This window comes from Manihot esculenta, chromosome 8, assembly GCF_001659605.2.
Source record: "Manihot esculenta cultivar AM560-2 chromosome 8, M.esculenta_v8, whole genome shotgun sequence".
Classification (NCBI taxonomy): domain Eukaryota; kingdom Viridiplantae; phylum Streptophyta; class Magnoliopsida; order Malpighiales; family Euphorbiaceae; genus Manihot; species Manihot esculenta.
In genome coordinates, this window is record NC_035168.2 from 38,933,017 (window position 1) to 38,954,567 (window position 21,551).

The following is a 21,551-nucleotide window of genomic DNA, read 5'->3' on the forward strand; positions in this document are numbered from 1 at the left end:
ATGGCTGCACCGTCACGAGCACATAATATTCTTTCCCCTTTTCTGGATTCAAAATATTCAATCTTTTTTGTGATTATGATGATATTTTAGGGACCTACCTATGGATAAGTTCATGACAGATTTTCCCTTAAGATTATGGTTTAGTCAATGTTCATGTCATTGTCATGGGTATCGTTGGATTGCTTTTGAAATCACATTACTCTCGAAACAGGCTCCATAAACTTGTAAATTCTTGCAAAGAGTTTGCATTATTCTACTTTTAGATTTCATAATTTCAATACTCAAAATTGATCAAATTTATCAAAAAAAATTTTTTTGAAAATGTTTAATTGAAATGTTCAGTTTATTTTGAATCTAATTCTAAAAAGGGAAAGTACATGTTCAATAAACAATTACTACTTTTTAAAGAATATATATATCTTTTGCATATAAATCATTTTCCCCGAAACTTTGTATATTTATTTGAGATACTCAATTCAATTATTAGTTTTAAAGTTTATTGAAGGTAGTTAAAAATTAAAATTTACAAGGTAATTTATTGATTTAACTCAATAAATCAAGGAACTTAAATTAAACTTCAATTGAAATTTTAGATAAGTTTACAGAAACGAATTAAGTATTAAGCCGAATTTGAGAATTTTAAGGTGCATAAGATAATTAGTGGGATAATGGTAGGGAAAAAACATGCGAAGGAGATGTTCTTTTGAAGAATATTTTAATTTGGGGTAGAATTATATGGAAATAAATTCAACAATTATTGAAATATGTATTTATATTAATGTGTATTTATGATAAAACATAATTGTATATAAATTTTAATAAACAATTAGAAATTCATAATTTAACTCATCTGAATTACCAATTACACAATGTCAATGAAGTGATGGAATCTTGCTCATATTTGTAGATTTTTTATTTAGTGTAATTGCTGTTAAGTATAAATTGTTGATTATAAACGTAGAAGAACCACCTCAGTTTGCATGAAGAATCCATTAAAATTCTATGCATCTATGTGAGAGTTGCCAGTTTTCTATGCTTTGTTCCTCAAATTAGAATGATTGATCATGTGGGTTTTACAGCAAATTGAGTGCAAAAAGAGCCAGAACAAGGCGTGCTGCCCTTTTTTTAAAGAAAGAAAAAAAAAAAAAAGGTCTGGTTATATATTGGGAAGTAACAGCTGCTTTCACTTCTCATAAGGAGACTGCCTAATTGTCTGCTATTGGTAATTTAAGTAAATATTTCAAACCTTTGATTGCTAATATGCATCTGAGTTGTTGTATTTCTATTATTTTTCTTAATAGTTATTATTGAAAATTTTGAATTATCAATTAGTGTCATTTGTATTTCCTTTGCTTGTATTTCTTATGTTGAGCATTTTTCTCAGATTCTGGTGCTTAAATTGTAGGCAGTTATGTTGAGAGTTAGAATAAGCTTGTTTTAGTTAGAAAACTTCTAAACCCTATTTTAAAATACCATTACTAGTTCACTACTTCAAATCAAGATTTCTCCTGGCAAGATCACTTTTCGGCTTGTTTCTTGTCATGGGCCCTATTTTACACAGTGGCCATTTGGCTGATATGCAACTTGCATCACTTTTATGGTTGGCTGGTTGCTCTCAACATTACCATTGATGGGCATTTTGTTGTTGTTTTCCTCCTTGGCTGACTCTAGCAAATTCCCATCTCAACTTCACATCATTTAACTAATAATTTTTATTTTTTAATACATATTAAATAGAGATATATTAGATGCATGCTCTGTGTTCGCCATAACCATGTTCTTATTTAGCTTGCATTTAACTTTAAATCTATTTTATGGGACTGACTAATATAATTGATCTTGACTTTCCACAAAGTTATTTCTGAATCCATGTCCTCATTTTAAGTGGATAAAATCATGTAAAATTTAGAACATAGAATTGAAAAGTTCTAACTAAGCCTAGAAAAATTCAATTGAGAGAGTTTGAAATGTCAAAATCTTGATGGCTCAAGCAATTATTCAAAGGCCAAAATTTCTTCCAAAGGAACCCAAGTTTTAACTTGTTTTTTTTAATCCATTGGAGGCCACCATCATCATACTGGCAATGAAGAAGAATAAATAATAACAAATTCAATGCGGCTGCAAAGAAGTCAAGGGCTAATTAATAGCCACATGCCGTGCTTCCACATCATCAAAGGTCTTTCTTCAAAGAAAGGAAAAGACAGAATTTTCTCTTAAACAGATTAGAAAGACCCAAGTGATGATTTTATTTAGTTTTTTAATTAAATTTTAGGTTTTTAAAGTTTAGTGTACAAATAATTTACCAGCAGATTTGATTGTCTACATGTCTATGGGTAGTGGATTCATTCCATTATTGATTGGAATATAATATTCTTTATTTTACTGGGTTGTTTTAGAAATTTTGAATTGGATGAGATGAGGGTTGATGTAATTTCTGGGGGCTGGGTAGCTGCCCAAGTCATTGCCTAATTTTATACTTGCAAGCAATCATCTCCTTATTATGGAATAATTCCACTTTTTTTTTTTATTGTGTTATTTTCTTGATGAAGATTCCATGGGCTTTTTATCAAATGGGTGAATGCAAGAAAATAAATAAATAAAGTCAATTGGGAAAATTTATTTACGCAAGGGGGTATTTTTTTTAAGTATCTTATTTAACTGAGAGCTAATAAAACAGATTTAATGATAAATAATTAATTTGATATTGAACAACTTTTTCTTATTTAATGTGTTTAGTTCACTGACAAAGATTTCCCTTTATAAACTTTTAAGTGGGTCTGAGTTTAAATGAAACATTGCTATAAAAATATAAGCCATTAGATTTGCTACAAATAAAAAAAAATATTTAAAGGGACATTACAAATATTCTCTTTCATTATATTTAAAGGGCAATTAAAAATTGAAAAATAATTACATTTCTAGAGATTAATTAAAAATTTCATGTTTTTTTGTGCAAATTCAAGCTATGCACGCACTTTTAGAAAAATGCTTTAAAAAAATATCATAGGTATCGGTGGTAAGTAATCACGTGGTTCACATGGCTGGCAATGGCAATAATTGTTAAATATTTTTTTGAAAGAAAAAAAAAAAAAAAGAAAATTCTGAAAACAGCAACTTGCAGCACCGTCCATGAGAAATGGAGAGTGTCTCAACTCCGGATGCCACTCCATCTTCTACACTCCTCCACCTTTCCCTTTGTCTCCTATATATGAAATACTCTGTCCATCTTATAAAGTTTCAAAACTTATTCTTTTAATATATATCTTAATTTTACAATTATTAAAATAATTTATTATTTAATATTTTAATTATTATAATAAAAAATTAATTTTATAATTTTATAAAATGTAAATTAATTAATTCTTCTGATTAAAATTATTTTAAATTTTTCTCAATAGTTAATAATTAAAATAATAAAAAAATTAATGAGTGAATTTTTCTGTATTAATAATTTTCAATATTATTTATCGACAAAATCCAGAGGTGGAGGGTCACGGAATCCAATCTAAGGTTGCCACACTTCCGGGCAGGAGGGGCAACGGGCAGTTTCCATACATAACGCAACAGTGCATTGCTTTTGGACTTTTAAAAGGAGGCAACTTTGATTGTTTCCCTTCCATTATATTCTCTTTTCAATAACACAGGACTTCTCTCTGTCTTAACCTCTCGAATCTGCCCGCTTCCCTTTTGAAAATAACGAACTCTACCCAGAAGGAATCCGGCTGCTGTCTATTGGGAATGCGGGCAGATTTGGCCAAGCTCTTTTTCTGTACATAATCTAGGAGGACTTTTTTTTTTTTTTTTTTTTTGCTTGTAAATTGGAAATACCCTGTTCCACAATTTGTTAGATTTTTCTTCTGGTTTATCATTTCTGGTTTTAAAGCAAAGAAAAAGTTGGGAATTTGATGGGTTTTCTCGTTGATTCACAAAAAGATGGTGGATTAGGTGTATTGGGAGGTTGTGTTAGGAGTTTGGTAAGGAGAAAACAGGTTGATTCTGCACATGTCAAAGCAAAGTCTCATCATCAGTTAGCCAAGGAGCTGTCCGTTCCTCACCTTATCGCAATCGGTATATCTTCTTCTTCGCTAAGAAAATTGATGATAATTTTCCTTCTTGTGTCCTTTTTGTTTTGTGGGCTTGCTATCGACTGTGCCTCGTTCATTCGATTTCCCTTTTTTGGATTCTTCATGAAATGATGGTGGCTGAACTTCACTTGATATGATTTTGTTGTTTGGGGACAAACATGATATTAACCTCATATTTTTGGATGTCGCTTCATTTTCTGGGTGCCTCTGGTCTCGGAGCTTGAGATTTTCTGGATTAAATTAATACTTATACTATTCGATTTTGTTCTTCTTGTGTATGTTATTCTCTCTTGTTCACGTCGAATTTCAACTTTTTCGACGGTGATCTATGTGCCATGCTATGAATTAACATGAGACTACTGCATCCTTTTATCAGGTGTTGGCTCCACAATTGGAGCTGGAGTTTATATTCTTGTTGGAACGGTTGCTAGAGAGCATTCTGGTCCAGCCCTCACGATTTCCTTTCTGATAGCTGGAATCGCTGCTGCTCTTTCTGCCTTTTGCTATGCAGAACTTTCAAGTCGTTGTCCATCTGCTGGCAGTGCCTATCACTATTCTTATATATGTGTGGGAGAGGGGTAACTACTTGCTCTTTCCTGCAGAATATTATTGAAGCTTCACAACATGTTCTATCTGAATTAGTATTACTTTTTGTTAAAAAAAAAATTCTTGCATCATGGTATGAGGAGACTTAACTGATTTGATAAACTGTAGGCACTTTGTCGCTGTTATGGTTCTTGACATATTATATAATGGTTAATTCATATTTGGTATTTAGGTTCAGCATTTGGACTTGAGGTTGATCTTATAATAACTTGTAATATGCCACTGTTTAGTTATTTTAGCAATAATGATGTGCAGAGTTGCATGGTTGATTGGCTGGGCACTGATATTGGAATACACAATTGGTGGATCAGCAGTTGCTCGTGGAATATCCCCAAATCTAGTTCAGTGAATTTCTCTACTCTAAACTTCTCTCCCCTTTCCGTTATTTTTTTTATTGCGTTTAGCTTTCATGGAAATGGTTATTCTAGTTTGGATTCTTGAATTTGCAAGAGATAATATGGGAGTCCTTTTCTTGGGTTTAGCTTTCATGTAAATGGATATTCTAGTTTGGCTTCTTGAATTTGCGAGAGTTTCTGATATGTTAATGGTGTTCCATTTTTTGTTTCACCACAAAATTCATTTTGATATGTGTTGGGATATTTCTTGAGTTAAAACACTTAGTTGGATTGGGCATATCCTCTTCTTGCTGAGCAATATAAGTAAGGACAAAATTTAAACCACTGAACACTGATAGTCTTTTCAAAGTATGGTTACTTGATAAAAAATAGTTGGTCAATGCACAAGGGCCTTTCCTCCCTTCCTTTCTTTTGTTCTGCTATCTATTATCTGTCATTTGTTTTCTATTATGGTATCATTGTTCTGAGGATGGTGTTGATGTGCATGCCAGTTGTCTTGCTTTCCTTTGATTGTATTTCAACTTGTGCTTTTAGTTCTTCTTATATCTGCTATTATATGCATCTAGGCATTCTTTTTCGGAGGTCAGGATAGTCTGCCTGGTTTTCTAGCTCGTCATTACATTCCTGGGCTGGATATTGTGGTTGACCCTGTTGCTGCAATTTTAGTATTTATCGTGACTGGACTCTTGTGTGTGGGAATCAAGGAGGTATCTTTGCTTCATCTTTTATTACCATCCATTTCTCATGCAAATACTTTGTGTTGTCTTGTGTGTGCATATATGCATAATGCATAACTCATTGAATAAAATCTCTTGTGCAGAGTACCCTGGTACAAGGTATAGTCACCACTGTGAATGTCTGTGCAATGGTATTTGTCATAATCGCTGGCAGTTATCTGGGCTTCAGGACCGGATGGACAGGATATGGACTTCCTACTGGGTAATAGGCATCTCAATTGTAAATTCACTCAAATTATGATTTATTGAAGTGTATACCTAAGCAATACTTGTTCAATTGACAGGTATTTTGCCTTTGGAGTAGATGGGATGCTTGCAGGGTCTGCAACTGTCTTTTTTGCTTACATTGGCTTTGATTCAGTTGCTAGCACTGCTGAGGAGGTATGCTTTTCCTTCCCCCTTTATTTTCTTCTCTTTTTTTTTTAATTATTTTTAAGGTCTTTCCCCTTAACTGTGGCATAACTATCTGGTACGTAAATTTTTCTTGTTTTCTTGTACACATTCACTTTTGGGCATTTGAAATTCATTTGTATTGTAAATTCTCTGACAGGTGAAGAATCCTCAAAGAGATTTGCCTCTGGGCATAGGCCTTGCACTGTCTATTTGTTGTACCTTATACATGTTAGTTTCGGTTGTCATTGTGGGGCTGGTACCTTATTATCAATTGAATGCTGATACTCCCATCACCTCTGCATTTGCTGAGCATGGCATGCAATGGGCCGCGTAAGTTCGTAGTTTTGCTTAAAGTACATGATGCATCAATTCTTTTTGCTCAATGTTATGGATGTAAATCGAACCTTTCTGCTCATAAGTTATTTTGTTGCATTTGATTCCAGATATGTAATAACTGCTGGAGCTGTTATGGCACTCTGCTCAACATTGATGGGCTCACTTCTCCCTCAGGTAATGAAGTTGAATTGTTGATGTCACAATTCAAAATTGCACAATTAACTGACTGGCAAGTACTTGGTACTCTTTCTTAGGTGTTGAATGCTGCTGTTGTGATAAACACCGTTGTTTTTGGGGGCTCTTCTTTTTCTTTTGTAAATTGGTTGATTCATTAAGTTGCAAGTTGTCTGCTTAAGTTGAATCGTAGTACACATCTTGTGCAGTAGATTCAATATTCACTTTTGGATAATATTCTCCATAATTTTCAAATTGGCACATCTCCATCTCATTGATATATCTTATTTATTGAAGGATCATTCAGTTTATATGAGAGCTATATGTCTTTTCCTTTCCCATATGAATCTTCTTAGCTGTCTAAAATTTTTGAAAGACAGATCTAGCTTGTTTCTCTGATTTATTGTGCTGAGGGTATTGAGTATCTGTTGTAGCTTCTCTTAGGAAAACTGACATAATAGGGATGCTTGTGTTAACTGGCTATAAACTTAAGGAAATTTAACTTATTTTAGGCAGATGCTTGAATGTGGTTATTCAGTTTGATAACCACTCAGTGTAAACAATCTTCTTGTTGGATAATATTGAAACCCGTATTAGGGTAGGAAATTCCATTCTCCTGTTATCTCTCCTTACTTCACAATGTAAATCAAATATGAACTGACTAACATTATGTGGTTTATGAAGCCTTTTGTTTTTCTGGATGAGTAGCGTTTACCATTTGTTGGGAACCTTTATTTCTGAGTACTGATTTATGGATGTCTTCCACCTTTTTGTCCTTTGCAGCCACGGATTTTGATGGCAATGGCTAGAGATGGATTACTGCCATCATTCTTTTCAGATGTTAATAAAAGTACACAAGTACCTGTGAAGAGCACGTTGGCAACAGGCTTTGGTGCTGCAACTTTGGCATTTTTTATGGATGTTGACCAGTTGGCAGGAATGGTAAGGGGAGAGAGAGTTTTTATCTTTATGACCAGTATCTCTTTTTGTTTTTCCTACTCATTTTCTTTCCCTTTACGTGGACTACCTCTCTGTTATTTTACTTTGAACTTTGGAAAGCATAGTTCACCTGCCCTGCATGCGATCAATTGGGGGTTAGTTTTGAAGCATGACTGGCAGCAGAGTGGGGAATGGGAAGGGGAACGTACTCCATCCTCCTCACCTGGAAATAATTCCCTGTTGTTCCCAGTCCCCACCATGTTCTCCAGTCAGGGAAAGGGTGGGGCCTAGTTCCCATGCATGAACAGGTTCAACCTTTGCACTATCCACTGTGAGATTCTTGTCCATTCTTTTGAACCCATCTCACAGCAGTTTTCCAAAATCTCCAAAAGAGGAAAGAAGAGCTTGAATAGAAAAACAAAAATGAGCATCTTATTACCACTGTTTCCAGTAAGTTGATGAACCTCAAAATTCAGTAGGCTTGCTTTCTCGAGTACATAACATTAATCTTCATCTATCCCACCAAGTATCACATATCTGTATGCAAACTAACCTCAGTAGAATGGGGATCCCATTTTGCCTTGTTTCTGCCCCATCCCGGCGCTATCAGGGAGTTTTACTTACCGGTCCCTCTCATTTGTATAACTCAATGGATGATGCTAGGATCCAGATTGCCTGTTGTGAGCATTTTGTCACCTTGTTTTTTCTTAGCATTTCAGCATGCTGTGACACCTGTCTTTTGAGAAACCTGAACCTAATTTAGGGGCTTGTATAATGATACAATAAAAAAAATGGTCCCTGTAGATTGAATTTTCTGGGGTTTCAAACTGACTCCTATATTATGTGAAAATGAGTGTGGAAACCTTATCTGTTCCTTGCACGGATTTTTTGAGGTTGAGTAGCATACAATTTTTCAGAAGTAGGAACTGTAGTCTTTTAACTTTCTCAAATAACTCCTTTTTACATTTCAATGTGACCACTTGTATCCCATTTTCAGTCTATTTTGGACTAAAATGTTGAGTTTCTGAAAAGGCTGGGACTTGAGTCCTTTCTGAGAAAAAAGAAGATGCAAGTGTATTATATGCTAAACATCAAGTTTTTATTTTTTAATTTTTTATGCTTCCCTAATAATTGCACTGCTTTTCAACATAATATTTAATTCGGGCATTTGTGGCATTCTGGCAGGTTAGTGTGGGCACACTTCTTGCTTTCACAATGGTTGCAATTTCTGTGTTGATACTGAGATATGTCCCACCAGATGAAGTGCCATTTCCATCTTCACTTCAGGACACAATTGATTTTGTGTCATTGCGGTACAGTGTGAATAGTAAGGATAGTTACAGTGAAGCTGAAAAGTCTGAGGTGGGCGGTGGTAGTCCGAGTACTTTGCACAGCGTTACTTTGCCTTTGCTGGGCAAAAAGAAAGCAGTAGTCGATTATCCTGTCATTGTAAAACAAGAAGCTCAAGGCAATTGTAAGTTTCTTGCAGGCCTGCTCTCTCATACATTGAGAAGAAAAATAATATAAGCACCCTATCTTATCCAATCTGCTCAACATCCAAGAGATGGGGGCACGTTTTGGTCATTCTCAATTATGCTTTCCAAATGCTAGTGTGCTTTTCTCAACCCTTTTGGTTAAGCAAACTTCATCTTCTTGTAAACTGCAATAACTTCATCTTCTTGTAAACTGCAATCTGCATTTACGTTGCATCTATCTAAAACAATGTTGAAGTATCCTAATTTTGGAAATCATCAATTGGAGGGATCTTATTATATTGAATTTGCTGGCTGAATTGAAACATGGTTCTCTTTGCCTTGCTCTAAATTTAAGTGATGGAAGTTATTGGAACCTGATAACTTAAAGCATTCTCACTAGTTTCCATGTAAACTTTGTTGTGTTTCCTTGTCTTTGATAATTTATATTCTACAATATCTGAATCTCTTCTTTTTGTTAATGATTTTCAGATGTCCTAAAAGAAGAGAAGAGAAGAAAAATAGCTGGCTGGACTATAGCATTTACATGTATTGGGGCATTTCTTCTTACATATGCAGCTTCAAATTTGAATCTTCCTGGGTGAGTTAACCAAGAGTACAGAATTTTGCTTGCATTAAGGATAATTTGAAGTACACTACCCTATGACAAGTATCTGAAAAAATGACTAGATTTTTCTTTTCTACAAACTGTTTGGGGGTTAATATTTCAGAGCTACTTCATAAACTAGTTCTGAGGTCTTACAAGAGGAGGGAGAGAGACTGTTGAGTGTAATGGCCAAAGTAGTTAATTATGTTTTTCTTTCAAAATTGCTTAATTCTTTGTTTGGATATTCCATCAGGCTTGTTCGCTTTACAATATGTGGCATTGGTGGTGCTCTCCTTCTATTTGGTCTGATTGTGCTGACTCTTATTGAACAAGATGATGCAAGACACAGCTTCGGCCATTCTGGTGGTATGTGCTATTTTATCTTGTGTTGCTGTCCTTTTTTTTTTAAAAAAAAAAAAAAGATTTGTCTAGTTTGGAAAAGAGTAGTTGTCTAAATATCAAAATATGTGTACATTGGACATGGCATATGTAACAATTCAAGCCAGTTCATGTCAGGACTCAGGAGTTTGTCCACATTGGCCCATTGGGCTACATGGTTTTTCCCCAAAAGGCATTTATGCACCTGTCCCAAGTGTTATCATAAATATCTTGGACCTCCTAAGAGATGCCTAATTGTGGTGCCCAACATGCCAACATAACCATGAGAGGCTCTCTCAACCCATGCTTTTCTGTGGGGCTTGTGCTGCAGAGTCCTTGATTCGTTAGCTACTACAGTTCCATATCAGTCTAAAAGTTTAGTTAATTGATGTGAAATATTGGATTTTTTTTTTCTTTCAGGATTTATTTGTCCATTTGTTCCTCTCCTTCCTATCATCTGCATTCTCATCAACATATACCTGCTGATTAATCTGGGGTGAGTATTCAATACTTCATACGGAACTTCTGGAAAACTTTTATCCATCTTTTGCTATTTTCTGTCCTATGCTGTATTTGTGCATCACTTTCATTTTTGTTCTCAATTGCTGACCTCTCTCTTAACTTCCAGGGCTGCCACCTGGACCCGTGTTTCAATCTGGCTCATAATTGGAGTGCTTGTTTATGTATTCTATGGGCGGACTCACAGCTCACTATTAGATGCAGTCTATGTCCCTGCATCTCATGCTGATGAGATATATCGCAGCTCTGGAGATAGTTTAGCTTAGGATCCAACTGGTTTCAGTAGGCAGGATCCCTTTCCCTTTGATTCTTACAACAGAATCTGTTTGTTGTATGATGACATTCCCCCCAAACATGCCCTCCCCGTTTCTTTTGGCTTTTCAGATCATTGTCCTCCTTTGCCCCATGTGTTTTATGTATTCTTAATAGGGGCTGAAATCAGCTCTATGTGCATAGTGTATTATATTATATTATACTAGGTAAACTGCCCGCGTTTTGTGCGGATCATTTAAGAGTGTCGCTTTGTAATGTGTATAAAAGTAAAAGAAATTAAAAACTCAGAAAAAAAAAAAAAGACAAAATTTCTTCTTTTGTTCTGCTTACTATCTTATCTTTTTTAGAAAATGGAATGTGCAATGGCTAAAAGATGGAAGAGAAATTAATTAAAAGCAGAGAATTTGTTTAGTTAAAAAACTTGAGGATGAAGGAAGGAGAAAGTATTGCACCAGAAAGTAGAGAACTAAGTTTTACATATCCGTCAAACAGTTGAAATTACGGGTCTGTAATATAACAAATTTTAGTATAGCAAGCATGTCAGCATAAAGAACTATGAATACACCTATCATTTTTTGCATATCACTTGTATCTCTCTTATTGACTGGATGCATAGCAGACTATGACATGTCAAATGAAATAACACAACTATATTAGACTCCCTGACATTAACAATATACCAAAACTTTATTAATTTTGAACAAAATTAATGCAATAACAGTATAGAATTTTAGAACTGCAGAGATTCTATATTTGAGAGTGCATCAAAGATATCTGACCAAAAGTGCGGCTCAGGTATTCCATTTCTAGAAGTCTCAATTCTGACACAGAATTTTATTATTTATACACTGCACAGTAAAGATAGCAGAAATGGCTATATTATGCAGTGAATTTGACTGAAAAAGGTATTCTCCAAATATTAATAAATTTCAAAGTTGTTGCACCAAAATTCAAGCCCCCAGCACGGCAGCGCCCCCTTCCAATCACAAAAGAAAATCACATACATCTTATCATATATAAGAATTAAGAAAAATGAGCAAACAAATGGGACCACAAAAGAAAATATGTTATTACTTTACTAATTAAAAAATTCACGATGCAGGGTAAAAAGTGCTAAACTTAATGACTTAAATTTAAATTATAAGAAGGATTCTTCCCCTTCTCTTTTTGTCTCCTTATTTAATAATTTAAGATTTATTGAGCTAGAGTAACATCACTAATTATACTTATCAATAATAATACTTATCAATAATAGAACATAATAAAAAAAATCAAAGCATATCAAATCCAATGATTCTAAAGATTTGACAAACAATTCAAATACATTGAACTAAAAAATAAGTAAACAAATAATGGGTTTTACCAACATGTTTATTTTTCAGTTCCTCCTCTATCGATGCTGTCGCCTCCACTTTTCTCGATGAACTCCGTTACTTTCTTATTATTAACTCTTCCTCCCTTTGAGAATGGCATGAGCTCCTGAATAGTTGCCATGGCCTGATCACCAACTTACATTTGTTGAATCCTATCATTATCCTACTTGGTAAAATCTGAAATCTTTTGGAAGTCATCTTTCTTCTTCAGATTCACTCTTTGACTCGCATCATCGCTCTTGTGGAACTTGATGCTGATTGTGCCACATTCCTGACACTCTTTTTGTGGGCTGTTGAAATTCAGAGGTCCCATTGTGACGATCGATAATGTTATTCGACATGTCCATGTGTGAGTTCCTATCATTCTAATCCTCAATTTTCAGCTTGTATGATCTTGGCTCTGGATTTATTGGCAAATAGCAATATGAGTAGTTAAACCTTGAGGGGAGGATGAAAAGGAGATAACAAAGTAACGGAAAGCAGAGAACTGAAATACAAAAAGCCTTGATGAAAGTGGGGCTAAAATTAAAAACAAGCAATAATCTATTTTAGGAACCAGCTTTTTATATAGATATAGATATAGATATAGATATAGATATAGATATAGATATAGATATAGATGTAGATAAGAAAAGATCCAAGTAGTTATTTTAGAATATAGTTTTTAAAACAAATTATGGCATTAATATACCAGCATTTCATGTGCTGCATAAAGCACATTTGCAAAACTAATAGCGAAGTACGCTAATTAAATCAAAAGCACATTTATATCACCTTAGTATTGTCTAAACCACTATAAAACAACAACTTTCAGCATTGCAAGCATATTTCACGTGTATAGAATAGAAGCATTGTGAATACACCCATCACTTTCTACATATCATCAATTTATCTTGCAGATTGGATGTAAAACCACAGCAATAGTCTTCTCATCACAAGCTACAACGTTCTTCCACATGTCCAGTGAGTCCCTGTCTGTAGTTTTGCATTAGCAAATGAGATGGTAGAGGAGTTAAAAAACTGTGAGGGAAAGACGAAAAGAAAGGCATGGTAACGGAAAGCTCATAATTAGAGATAAAACGTTGATGAAAATGGGGATAAATCATGATAAAGGAGATAGAGATGATCATAAAGGCAAATAGGGGAACATATGGCAGTCTAATAGAGCTCCACATGGCAGCATTTTGTGAGCATATTTAATATTTATATAGATATAGATAAAGATTAGAGGGTTGCTTGGGGACCTGCTCAAACAATGTAAATAGTTTGAAAGATGAAGATATTCTTCTTTGTTTACTTATCTCTTTACTCAATTTGAAAAATCATGTCAATAATGCTGCATCATCATATCAATATAGCATCTGTGGTCGCATGCAGGTGGAGAAGTTCATATAGTCAATAATCACTTTTGAGAATCAACCCATAAAAGGGTGGATGTGGAACTTTTGTAAAATTATGTTGGCTCACAGTTTTATTTGATGCTGGCCTGATCTATTGAAATATGATCTCAGCAAGAGAAACAATAATGTTAAAGACACTTGTGCTAGGAGTTCACAAAAACAATAATTTTCATCTTGTATGATCTTGGCTCTAAATTGTCTAGTTTTTCTTAATTTTTATTGTAGAGGGCCTTCGCCTGAAATTACAAAAGTGGATCAGTTCAAAACCTCAGTGACTGCAAACATAGCATTGAAATTCTACGGAATCAAATAAAACACAGAAAGATACTAAGCATCATCTCACAAATATTTGTACATGAAATTTTTCTATGATTGGAAATGCCTAATCCTGCTCTGAACCATGATTACGAAGAGAGGTACACTACTAACAAAGGAGCATACATGAACCGATAAGATAATTGCCAAAAATCTAGAGATTTCAATAATTACATAATTCAAATAAATCCCTTTTAATATCTCGAGTTAAAGACAGAACAGCTTGAATTACTTCCATTTGAGGTGATGATACTTCACATTTTCTCACACATCCCATTCCTTCAACTTCCTGCTTCCTCTGGGTCTAGCTATAGGTGCATTCATTCTTGCCATTTTTCCATTGTACTTTGCACGAAGAGAATCGTTGTGTGTCCATGTTACGGGTGCTAGTGATCCGAAGGGGCCTAAACTATTTAGAGTGTATTCTAGAAGGCTCAAAAGCAATACCAGAAAATGATGACTCCGGAGGAATCTTGGAGAAAGGACAGCTAATGATAGGAAGAGAGGATCGTCTATAAATAAAGAATGTGAGAATGAGAAGGGCATGTCATTGATAGTTGTTTCTTGTATACTCTAGTAAGAGTGGCCGGTTATTTGTAATCAGTGTCTTCTTGTTTGATTATAGCCATTAATATCAGAAATCGTTCTCTTTCCCTCATTTACATTCCTATATCTTTGTGTGACTGTTCGTTACTCTACCAATCCACCTGCAAAACATACATATGATGAGGCATTGTTTGAACAACTCAAGATATATTGGAGCCAAGTATCGGGATCAGTGTCTTCTGTCCTTGATTGTGCAAATATTCTACAAGAGACAGAACTTGTGATGCAGCAAAAATTAGGAGTGTAAATGACCTGAGCTAAACTTTGAAGAGCTCAAATTTGGTTTGTTAAAATTTTTTCGAGATCGAGTCAAACTCAAATTTTACTTATTTCGAGCTCAAACCGAGTATTAATAAGCTCAAACTTAGTCTGTTTAGCAAATGAGTTAAGACGAGTCGAACTTTTATTGAGTTTAATCTCGAATAATTCAATTTATTTATAGGTATAATGAGTTTTAGTTTACAATTAATAAATCTAAAACTATAATAATTTCGGTTAAATAAATATATATACAAGTTAGCTTGCAAATTTAACAATATGATATTTGCAAACTCTAAAAGTGTCATTAAATTATAACTTTAGAAAATTTAGGTTTGACTCATGAAAATTAATACAGGTTTTGAGTTTAATTCTCTTATGATATTAATCTCAAACTACTTAAGGAGACTATTCGCGAGTTTGCTCATGAACTTGAAAACGAATCGAGATCACGAGTCCTAACGAGCCGAATAATGTGGAGTTTAAGTTTGACTAGTTTACTAAATGACTCTAAAACTAAGTTCGAGTTTTACTTGTTTAGAAATCAAGTCAAGCCTAATCGAACTTTCATCGAATAGAATTTCAAATAACTCACAAACAGCTTGACTCATTTACACCCCTAACCCATATGGTCAGAAAAACAAAAACCATATATTTTTGTCCAATTGGAAGGACAAAGGAATACACAAGGATGAATTTCACATGTTCTAAAAGGCAAAAAACCATATCTTTTTCTTCAATTTAGAAGACACGAATACACCAAAAGCACAAGGATTGATTTCACATGTTCTTAAAGGCTGTCTTCTGAAATTGCTGAAATATCATTGTTACTGTTGACAATTTAAAAACAAGAAGCTCCAAGCATAAAATTTAAATTTCACTTCTAAAAACAATTGCCTGATCCTACATTCTCAATATATACAATACAGGTCAAGGAACTTGAGAAAAAGTTCTCTCTCTATAGATATACCAAATCTTATCTTAAGCAATACATAATCCATCAAAGCTACAACATGAAACATAGAAAAGAAAAGGGGATAAGTTATTGTCACTGTTAATAGCTAATCAACTACACTAATGCCACAGATTTTAATTTTGATTTGCACTATTTTAAATATCATAATGTTAAAAATAGTATCTTCAGATCTGGAAACAGGACTAGCATTGCTCAAAATCAGATTGCACACTTGATACACTCTGGTTAAACATAACTTATACAATCATCAGATCAGGAAAGTCCAAAATACCAAATTTATTTCTTGTTAATATGCTACCATGTTCTCTAGGTAACATAGATTATTTGGATGTTTCACTATTCAGTAGTACGGAAAAGAACAACAATAAAAAATTGCAGGGAGAAGCAAACTTACGGGTTGTTCCAATCAGTTGTATCCTCATTGACAAGATGGTTCCATTTGGTTCTTCCACTGCGGCCAAAGTGTTTGACTTGCATAACCTTAGGTAATATGGATTTGTTCATTTTATCTTCTCCAGTTGGAGCAGAGACTCGCTTGTAAATTTCATCTGTCCCAGCAGTGGCAGCACGGTCATCAGACTCATCCTGAAAGCAAGAACCCTTGTGGTAGTATTTCTGCATAAACCTCCACTTCTGCTTTGATGGTAGGGCAGGTTTTGGATTTTTCCTCTCCCATTCACTTCTTTCCTCCTCAGTAATGTTTCTCACCTTTTCAATCTCTTCCTTCTCCTTCAACATTGCCTCACGGTCATATTTATCCCTCTCGATCCTTGCAATCTCTCTCAACTTCCAGGCCTCATATTCCTCTGCCTAATTGATTTCATCATCAGTGTCCACATCAGCAATATTTGCCTCCATTACCAAATTTTTCTGGACCTGCTCCTACTGAATCTCCTCAATCAATATTTGCTTTGTCTCCACCTTCCTCTCGTCTAATTTCCTTCTTTCCTTTACCTCAAGAGCTCGTTCTTCAGCCTCAAGCCGCTCACGCTCAGCTATGGTTTCTCTCTCAAACTTTGGCATAAAGATGGGCTTGATCATGGCATACCATCTTTCTGCTTCAGAGTCGGTCTCATGGGCTTTTTGGGTTTTGGTGTTAAAAAAAAAAAAAGTTAACTTTTTGAGTTTGATTCAGAATTAGTTACCTATTAGCGGTCAAATCCTAAATTATTTATGTATTAGTGGTTAATCTTATAAGTGGCGCCTGTCAAGAGATTGGTGCCTGTCTAACAGGTGCTAATATCTGGCGCTGTTTCACAAGTGCCAACAGTTTCTTTTGTTTTTTTTTTTCTTATAAACAAACAAAGCCAACATGGTGCTGATTTTCTTCATGCAACTTACGTCTGCTTCGCATGCTTTAATTTTAAAAAAAATAATTATTTTATTTATTATATTATAATAATATATATTACATTAATTTAATAATATTATTTATAATATAATTGTTTATAATAATAAATTTAATGTATTTTATTATTTTTAATATATTAATATAATAATATTATAATTAAATAATATCAGTAATTTATATACAATTAATCACAAAATAATATTATTTTATAATTCTAAATATTTTCAAAACAGTTTAGTATCTTTATATATTAAAAATAATAAAATATATTAAATATAATAATTATATATCAATATATATACAATTGATATTATTTTTAATTATAATATTATTATATTAATATATTAAAATAATATTAAAATATCAATTATCATAAATAATATTAAAATATTTTAAACTTTTACAATTTTAAATATTTTTATTTATTTATTTATTTATTCATAAATTATAAACAATTCTGTAATATCGTTCAGATGTAATCGAGGGTAATATATTTTATAAAAACAATTTAAATTTGATTATTATTATTTTTTTTTTTTTTTAAAGTTGATTCTAGAAAAAAATTTCTGCGAGACCACCTACAACTCTCTCCCTACCATTCACGCCTCCACCGAAGTAAAGTCCGTTTGCCTGAAGGAAAGACAAACCATGCAAGAGACGAAGAAAAAGATCTAAATCTCATTACAATGCTATAATTTAGAAATGCTGCAAAACAATAAATAAAAATTTTGCACAACTGATTACAAACCAAAAACACTGGGAGTTCTTCATAGAACTTCAACGAGATATTTAAACATCGCGACTAACATGCTGCTCGTTTCCTCAACCAAATGTTTCAATGAGGAAAGCCTTGTAAATGCTCATGAACTTGGCCACAAAAGCTGCAAAATTAATCAAGCCATCCATGAGCCACTCAGAGTAAAGTTCATCCAAGTAAACAGTTAAACATGGTTGAGCAGCAACATTACAATGTCGGGGAGTAAATTATAGCTGATAGAATGGGGTGCATATTACATGCCTTCAACATGTTTGAGAAAAATTATGATGCTTGAAAGATTATTTTAGTTAAAAATCAACTGGCTGGTGGCAAAAGAAGGCCATATTTGTATGTATGTGATTTGTCAGTACTGAAATCTAACACTTGGAGAGAACTGAAGCAAAGTATGAACTAGATTTATACTCGTAGCAGCTGATTCTCTTGCAACAATTTCCAGCAAGAATTGTGTACCTTCAAGATGAAAAATGGCTTTCTGTCCAAGACGCATCCTATGCTCCTGAGGGGGAAATAAAAAATTACACAATAAGAAAAAAGTAAAAATACCCGTCCTTGACTGCTGAGACAGCACCAAGGGACAAAAATGATGATAATAATTGCTAGATTCATTTGGCTGTAAATGTAATTATCTACAAAAACTACATGGAATCCCTTGAAATTTCCAACCAACTTGCTTCTACAAGATTCTTAGAGGCTTATCATCAAATATTCAGTCTTATCAGTCCCCTTGCACTGAATTCTATATCTCTACCAGAAGAACACATAACTTGCAATACTAGTAGAACATGAGTAATCAAAATCTGGCAACCAAACACACACAAAAAAAAAAAGAACTTACATAATATGCAGCCCAATGGGAGACCTCATGCTTTAATTCCTCATCCAATTTCTTTAACAATTCATAAAGCAGCCTCTGAGGTAAAAACGAAAATGAAGTTCAACACTGGAAATGAAAATATAAGGTTCAAAAAACTACACCAAGTCTTTACCTTCAAAATAATCTCTGGAGGAATACAGTTAATAAGCAGTTCATACAACTTCCCTCGAATCTGAAAAAGCCTGAAGTATACAAAGGACTTGATTGATCAGAAGTTTAGATAGAGAAGTAGGTAGTACAGAAGGTCAAAAAGTATCATATTTTTTATTTTCCAATCAGAAGATATCAGATATCTAAGGACCAGACTTTTTAGGACTCTGCTCCCTCATTATATCAGATGCTATTTCAGAAACATATTCCTCCCAGTCCATTGGGGGTATTGCTTGATTACTCGTAAAAGGATACCTACAGTCAAATGAAGAACACAGAAGACAAGCATAAGAAGCTAAGTGAATACATTTTCTATAAATGTCAGTAAGACATGCTTTGGTACTCAACTGTTGGACTCGACAAGTCTCAAATGAAAGTATAGCTCTCCTTAAACTTCTATTTGATTTTTCTGCTATACGAGCAGCAAATCCAGGTGGAAGTTGCAGCCCTTCTTTCTTCCCAATGAACTCCAACACCTTAACAATCTGGAGAAAGAATATGAAAACCATAATATAAGACAAACTGTACTAACATTTAAAATCTCAATAAGCTCTTTTTTCTTAATAACGTTTTATACAACCATTCCACTAAATATAGAACAACAGAGTAAAGGGGAAAGAGTAGTTCAGATTTTTTGTCCACGACGGTACACTAAATAAAACTTGCACATTAAACCCAAGGTTTCCTGGCACACAAGCAATGTATTTTTGCAGTTGTGTACATAATTCCAGCCCATCCCCCTTCCCTGTGGCCAAAAGAAATGAAGAACTTTTTTATTTTATAAAAATATATTAATTTTTTTGGTTGCTAGATGCTCCATTCAACTGCAATCAATTGAAAAAGAATAATCATAAATATTAAACAGAACAATAGAACTTTTCCAACCTGTTCCTCTGAAGGTGAATTTATTCGCACGTTCAGACAGCGAGACCGAATTGCTTCAGTAACCTTCGAAGAACTGTTGCAGCACAGAATCAGCCGGCAGGAGGCACTGTACTTCTCCATAGTTCTACGGAGAGAATATTGTGCTTCTCTTGAAAGCTTATCAACCTCATTGAGCACTAGAACTGGCATTGCACAAGTAGAATATTATCAGGGCATTACTGCACCAAGTAACAAATTGCAGTTTATAACACATTCCAGAAGATGTCAAATTATACAGATTCTGAGTTATACAAGAAATGTAAGATAATCAGTGCAAGTGAGAGAAAAGAAAATAAATAAGAGGCAGACAATAAAGTTACCTTTATAACCTTTTCTTCCTTTTATGTCAATTGGACGAGATTTAGCCATGTCTTTGATTATCTCTTGTACAACATATCTGTCCTGGAAGCCTACATCACTAGGACTCAGCTCTATGTGATTTGTGCTTGATAATGTAGTAAGCTCCAGTTCAATAGTTCTACTTCCGGCCTAAAATGAAATTATAAAGAATCAGTTTAGCTTTGTATACGTATTTATCAAAAAAGAAAACACTGGATATCAGACTTACAAACCCAAATATACCACAAATTTCTGCTGAATCCAGAGTCAAAATATGGCTTAACATAAAGAAGGGGCAAAATATGTAGTGTATTTGTGCATAGCTACTTCACAAATAAAAAAAATATGCACCAGTGTCCTATGCTGAATGCATATTAGAAAGCGTGATCTCTCAGAAAGATAACATGTAAGAGAAAAGCACATCTAAAAGAAATTAACAAACTTAGGTACATTCAAAAACAGATGACAACAACTTAAAAATAATGGTAACATTCAGTTAATTTAGAATCATTAATCAAGCAGTTGCAGCAGAAAAGAAAAGAAAAAAGACAATAAACTTACATAAATTTTCCATGTCCGATTTTCCACCTTCACCTGCAATCAAACAATATCCCACAACCAGTTTATTGGAACACAAAAACAAAATAAAAGAATGCCAGTAATTTCCTAATTATAATTAGCAATTAATTAGCAACAAATCATGATAATAAATAAAAATAAAACCCTTGCAAATTAATCCATTTACTATTTTCATAGGCACAAAAACTTTTTTTATTTTAAGAAACCATACTCCGTTATTTTCCTTTGATTTCTCCGTAAGAAGATAAAAAGCGAAAGATAAGTAAGTGAGACCTTTTCAGCGCTGGAACCGAAAATCTGACGAAGAAGGGCCATGATTAGGGTTTTCTTGCCAGAACCGGAGGGGCCATAGAAGAGCAAATGGGGGCAGTCTTGTTCAGTGACCTAAAATTAAAATAAAGTGAACCAGTTGAATAAGAACATTAGGAACCCTAAGAATTTAGACGAATACATTATTTGGAAGCAGAAGAAAGAAAGAAAGAATCGAAGGAGCCGTATAACTACGGATCGAGAAAAGGAGTACCAGCTTCTTGAGGTTTTGGGCAATGTCTTCGTGGACCATAACCTGGTCTAGGGTTTTGGGTCTGTACTTGTCCACCCACAACATCTTTTACTTCTGCCTCTGATCGATCCCTCAATTCAGATACTAACTCTTGACTCTGTCACTGTGAGAGAGAAGTGGCGGGAAATAGAGGAGAAGCCTTATATACTCCGAAGGCGGAAGGAAAATATGGAAAATATGCGTATGTGGGG

General features: G+C 34.1%; 3 protein-coding genes across 3 annotated transcripts; 1 reads left to right on the forward strand and 2 right to left on the reverse strand.

Moving 5' to 3' along the window:
• Positions 1–3,609: 3,609 nt before the first annotated feature.
• Positions 3,610–11,204, forward strand: LOC110621729 (cationic amino acid transporter 2, vacuolar). The gene is made up of 14 exons (XM_021766016.2): positions 3,610–4,068; positions 4,462–4,663; positions 4,947–5,031; positions 5,614–5,754; positions 5,868–5,986; positions 6,069–6,165; positions 6,335–6,507; positions 6,621–6,687; positions 7,471–7,629; positions 8,812–9,100; positions 9,591–9,699; positions 9,959–10,071; positions 10,504–10,579; positions 10,712–11,204. Exons 1-14 carry the CDS (start codon positions 3,906–3,908, stop codon positions 10,866–10,868), a joined length of 1,950 nt encoding a protein of 649 aa, XP_021621708.1. The 5' UTR covers positions 3,610–3,905; the 3' UTR covers positions 10,869–11,204.
• A 1,862-nt stretch (positions 11,205–13,066) lies between these two features.
• LOC110621730 (microfibrillar-associated protein 1) lies at positions 13,067–16,949 on the reverse strand. Its single transcript, XM_043958754.1, is given in 2 exon segments — positions 13,067–13,756; positions 16,198–16,949. Coding segments are annotated over 2 exon segments (684 nt in total). The 5' UTR covers positions 16,845–16,949; the 3' UTR covers positions 13,067–13,719.
• An 860-nt stretch (positions 16,950–17,809) lies between these two features.
• Positions 17,810–21,487, reverse strand: LOC110620319 (replication factor C subunit 3). Its single transcript, XM_021764008.2, has 11 exons — positions 21,322–21,487; positions 21,072–21,182; positions 20,781–20,813; positions 20,201–20,369; positions 19,842–20,023; positions 19,305–19,441; positions 19,113–19,211; positions 18,919–18,988; positions 18,768–18,842; positions 18,383–18,428; positions 17,810–18,035 (listed from the first exon to the last, which is right to left on the reverse strand). The coding sequence occupies exons 1-11, from the start codon at positions 21,403–21,405 to the stop codon at positions 17,977–17,979; spliced, it is 1,065 nt and encodes a 354-aa protein (XP_021619700.1). The 5' UTR covers positions 21,406–21,487; the 3' UTR covers positions 17,810–17,976.
• Positions 21,488–21,551: the final 64 nt, after the last annotated feature.

Excerpts from the sequence above, each read along its gene's own strand:
- LOC110620319 (XM_021764008.2), bottom strand. The coding sequence starts at position 21,405 with ATGTTGTGGGTGGACAAGTACAGACCCAAAACCCTAGACCAGGTTATG. Across the intron at positions 21,183-21,321 it reads CCCAAAACCTCAAGAAGCTG|GTCACTGAACAAGACTGCCC; the intron begins GTACTCCTTTTC and ends TTTTAATTTTAG. Across the intron at positions 18,843-18,918 it reads CTCCAGAGATTATTTTGAAG|AGGCTGCTTTATGAATTGTT; the intron begins GTAAAGACTTGG and ends TTTTTACCTCAG.
- LOC110621729 (XM_021766016.2), top strand. The coding sequence starts at position 3,906 with ATGGGTTTTCTCGTTGATTCACAAAAAGATGGTGGATTAGGTGTATTG. Across the intron at positions 5,032-5,613 it reads GTGGAATATCCCCAAATCTA|GCATTCTTTTTCGGAGGTCA; the intron begins GTTCAGTGAATT and ends ATATGCATCTAG. Across the intron at positions 10,072-10,503 it reads CAGCTTCGGCCATTCTGGTG|GATTTATTTGTCCATTTGTT; the intron begins GTATGTGCTATT and ends TTTTTCTTTCAG.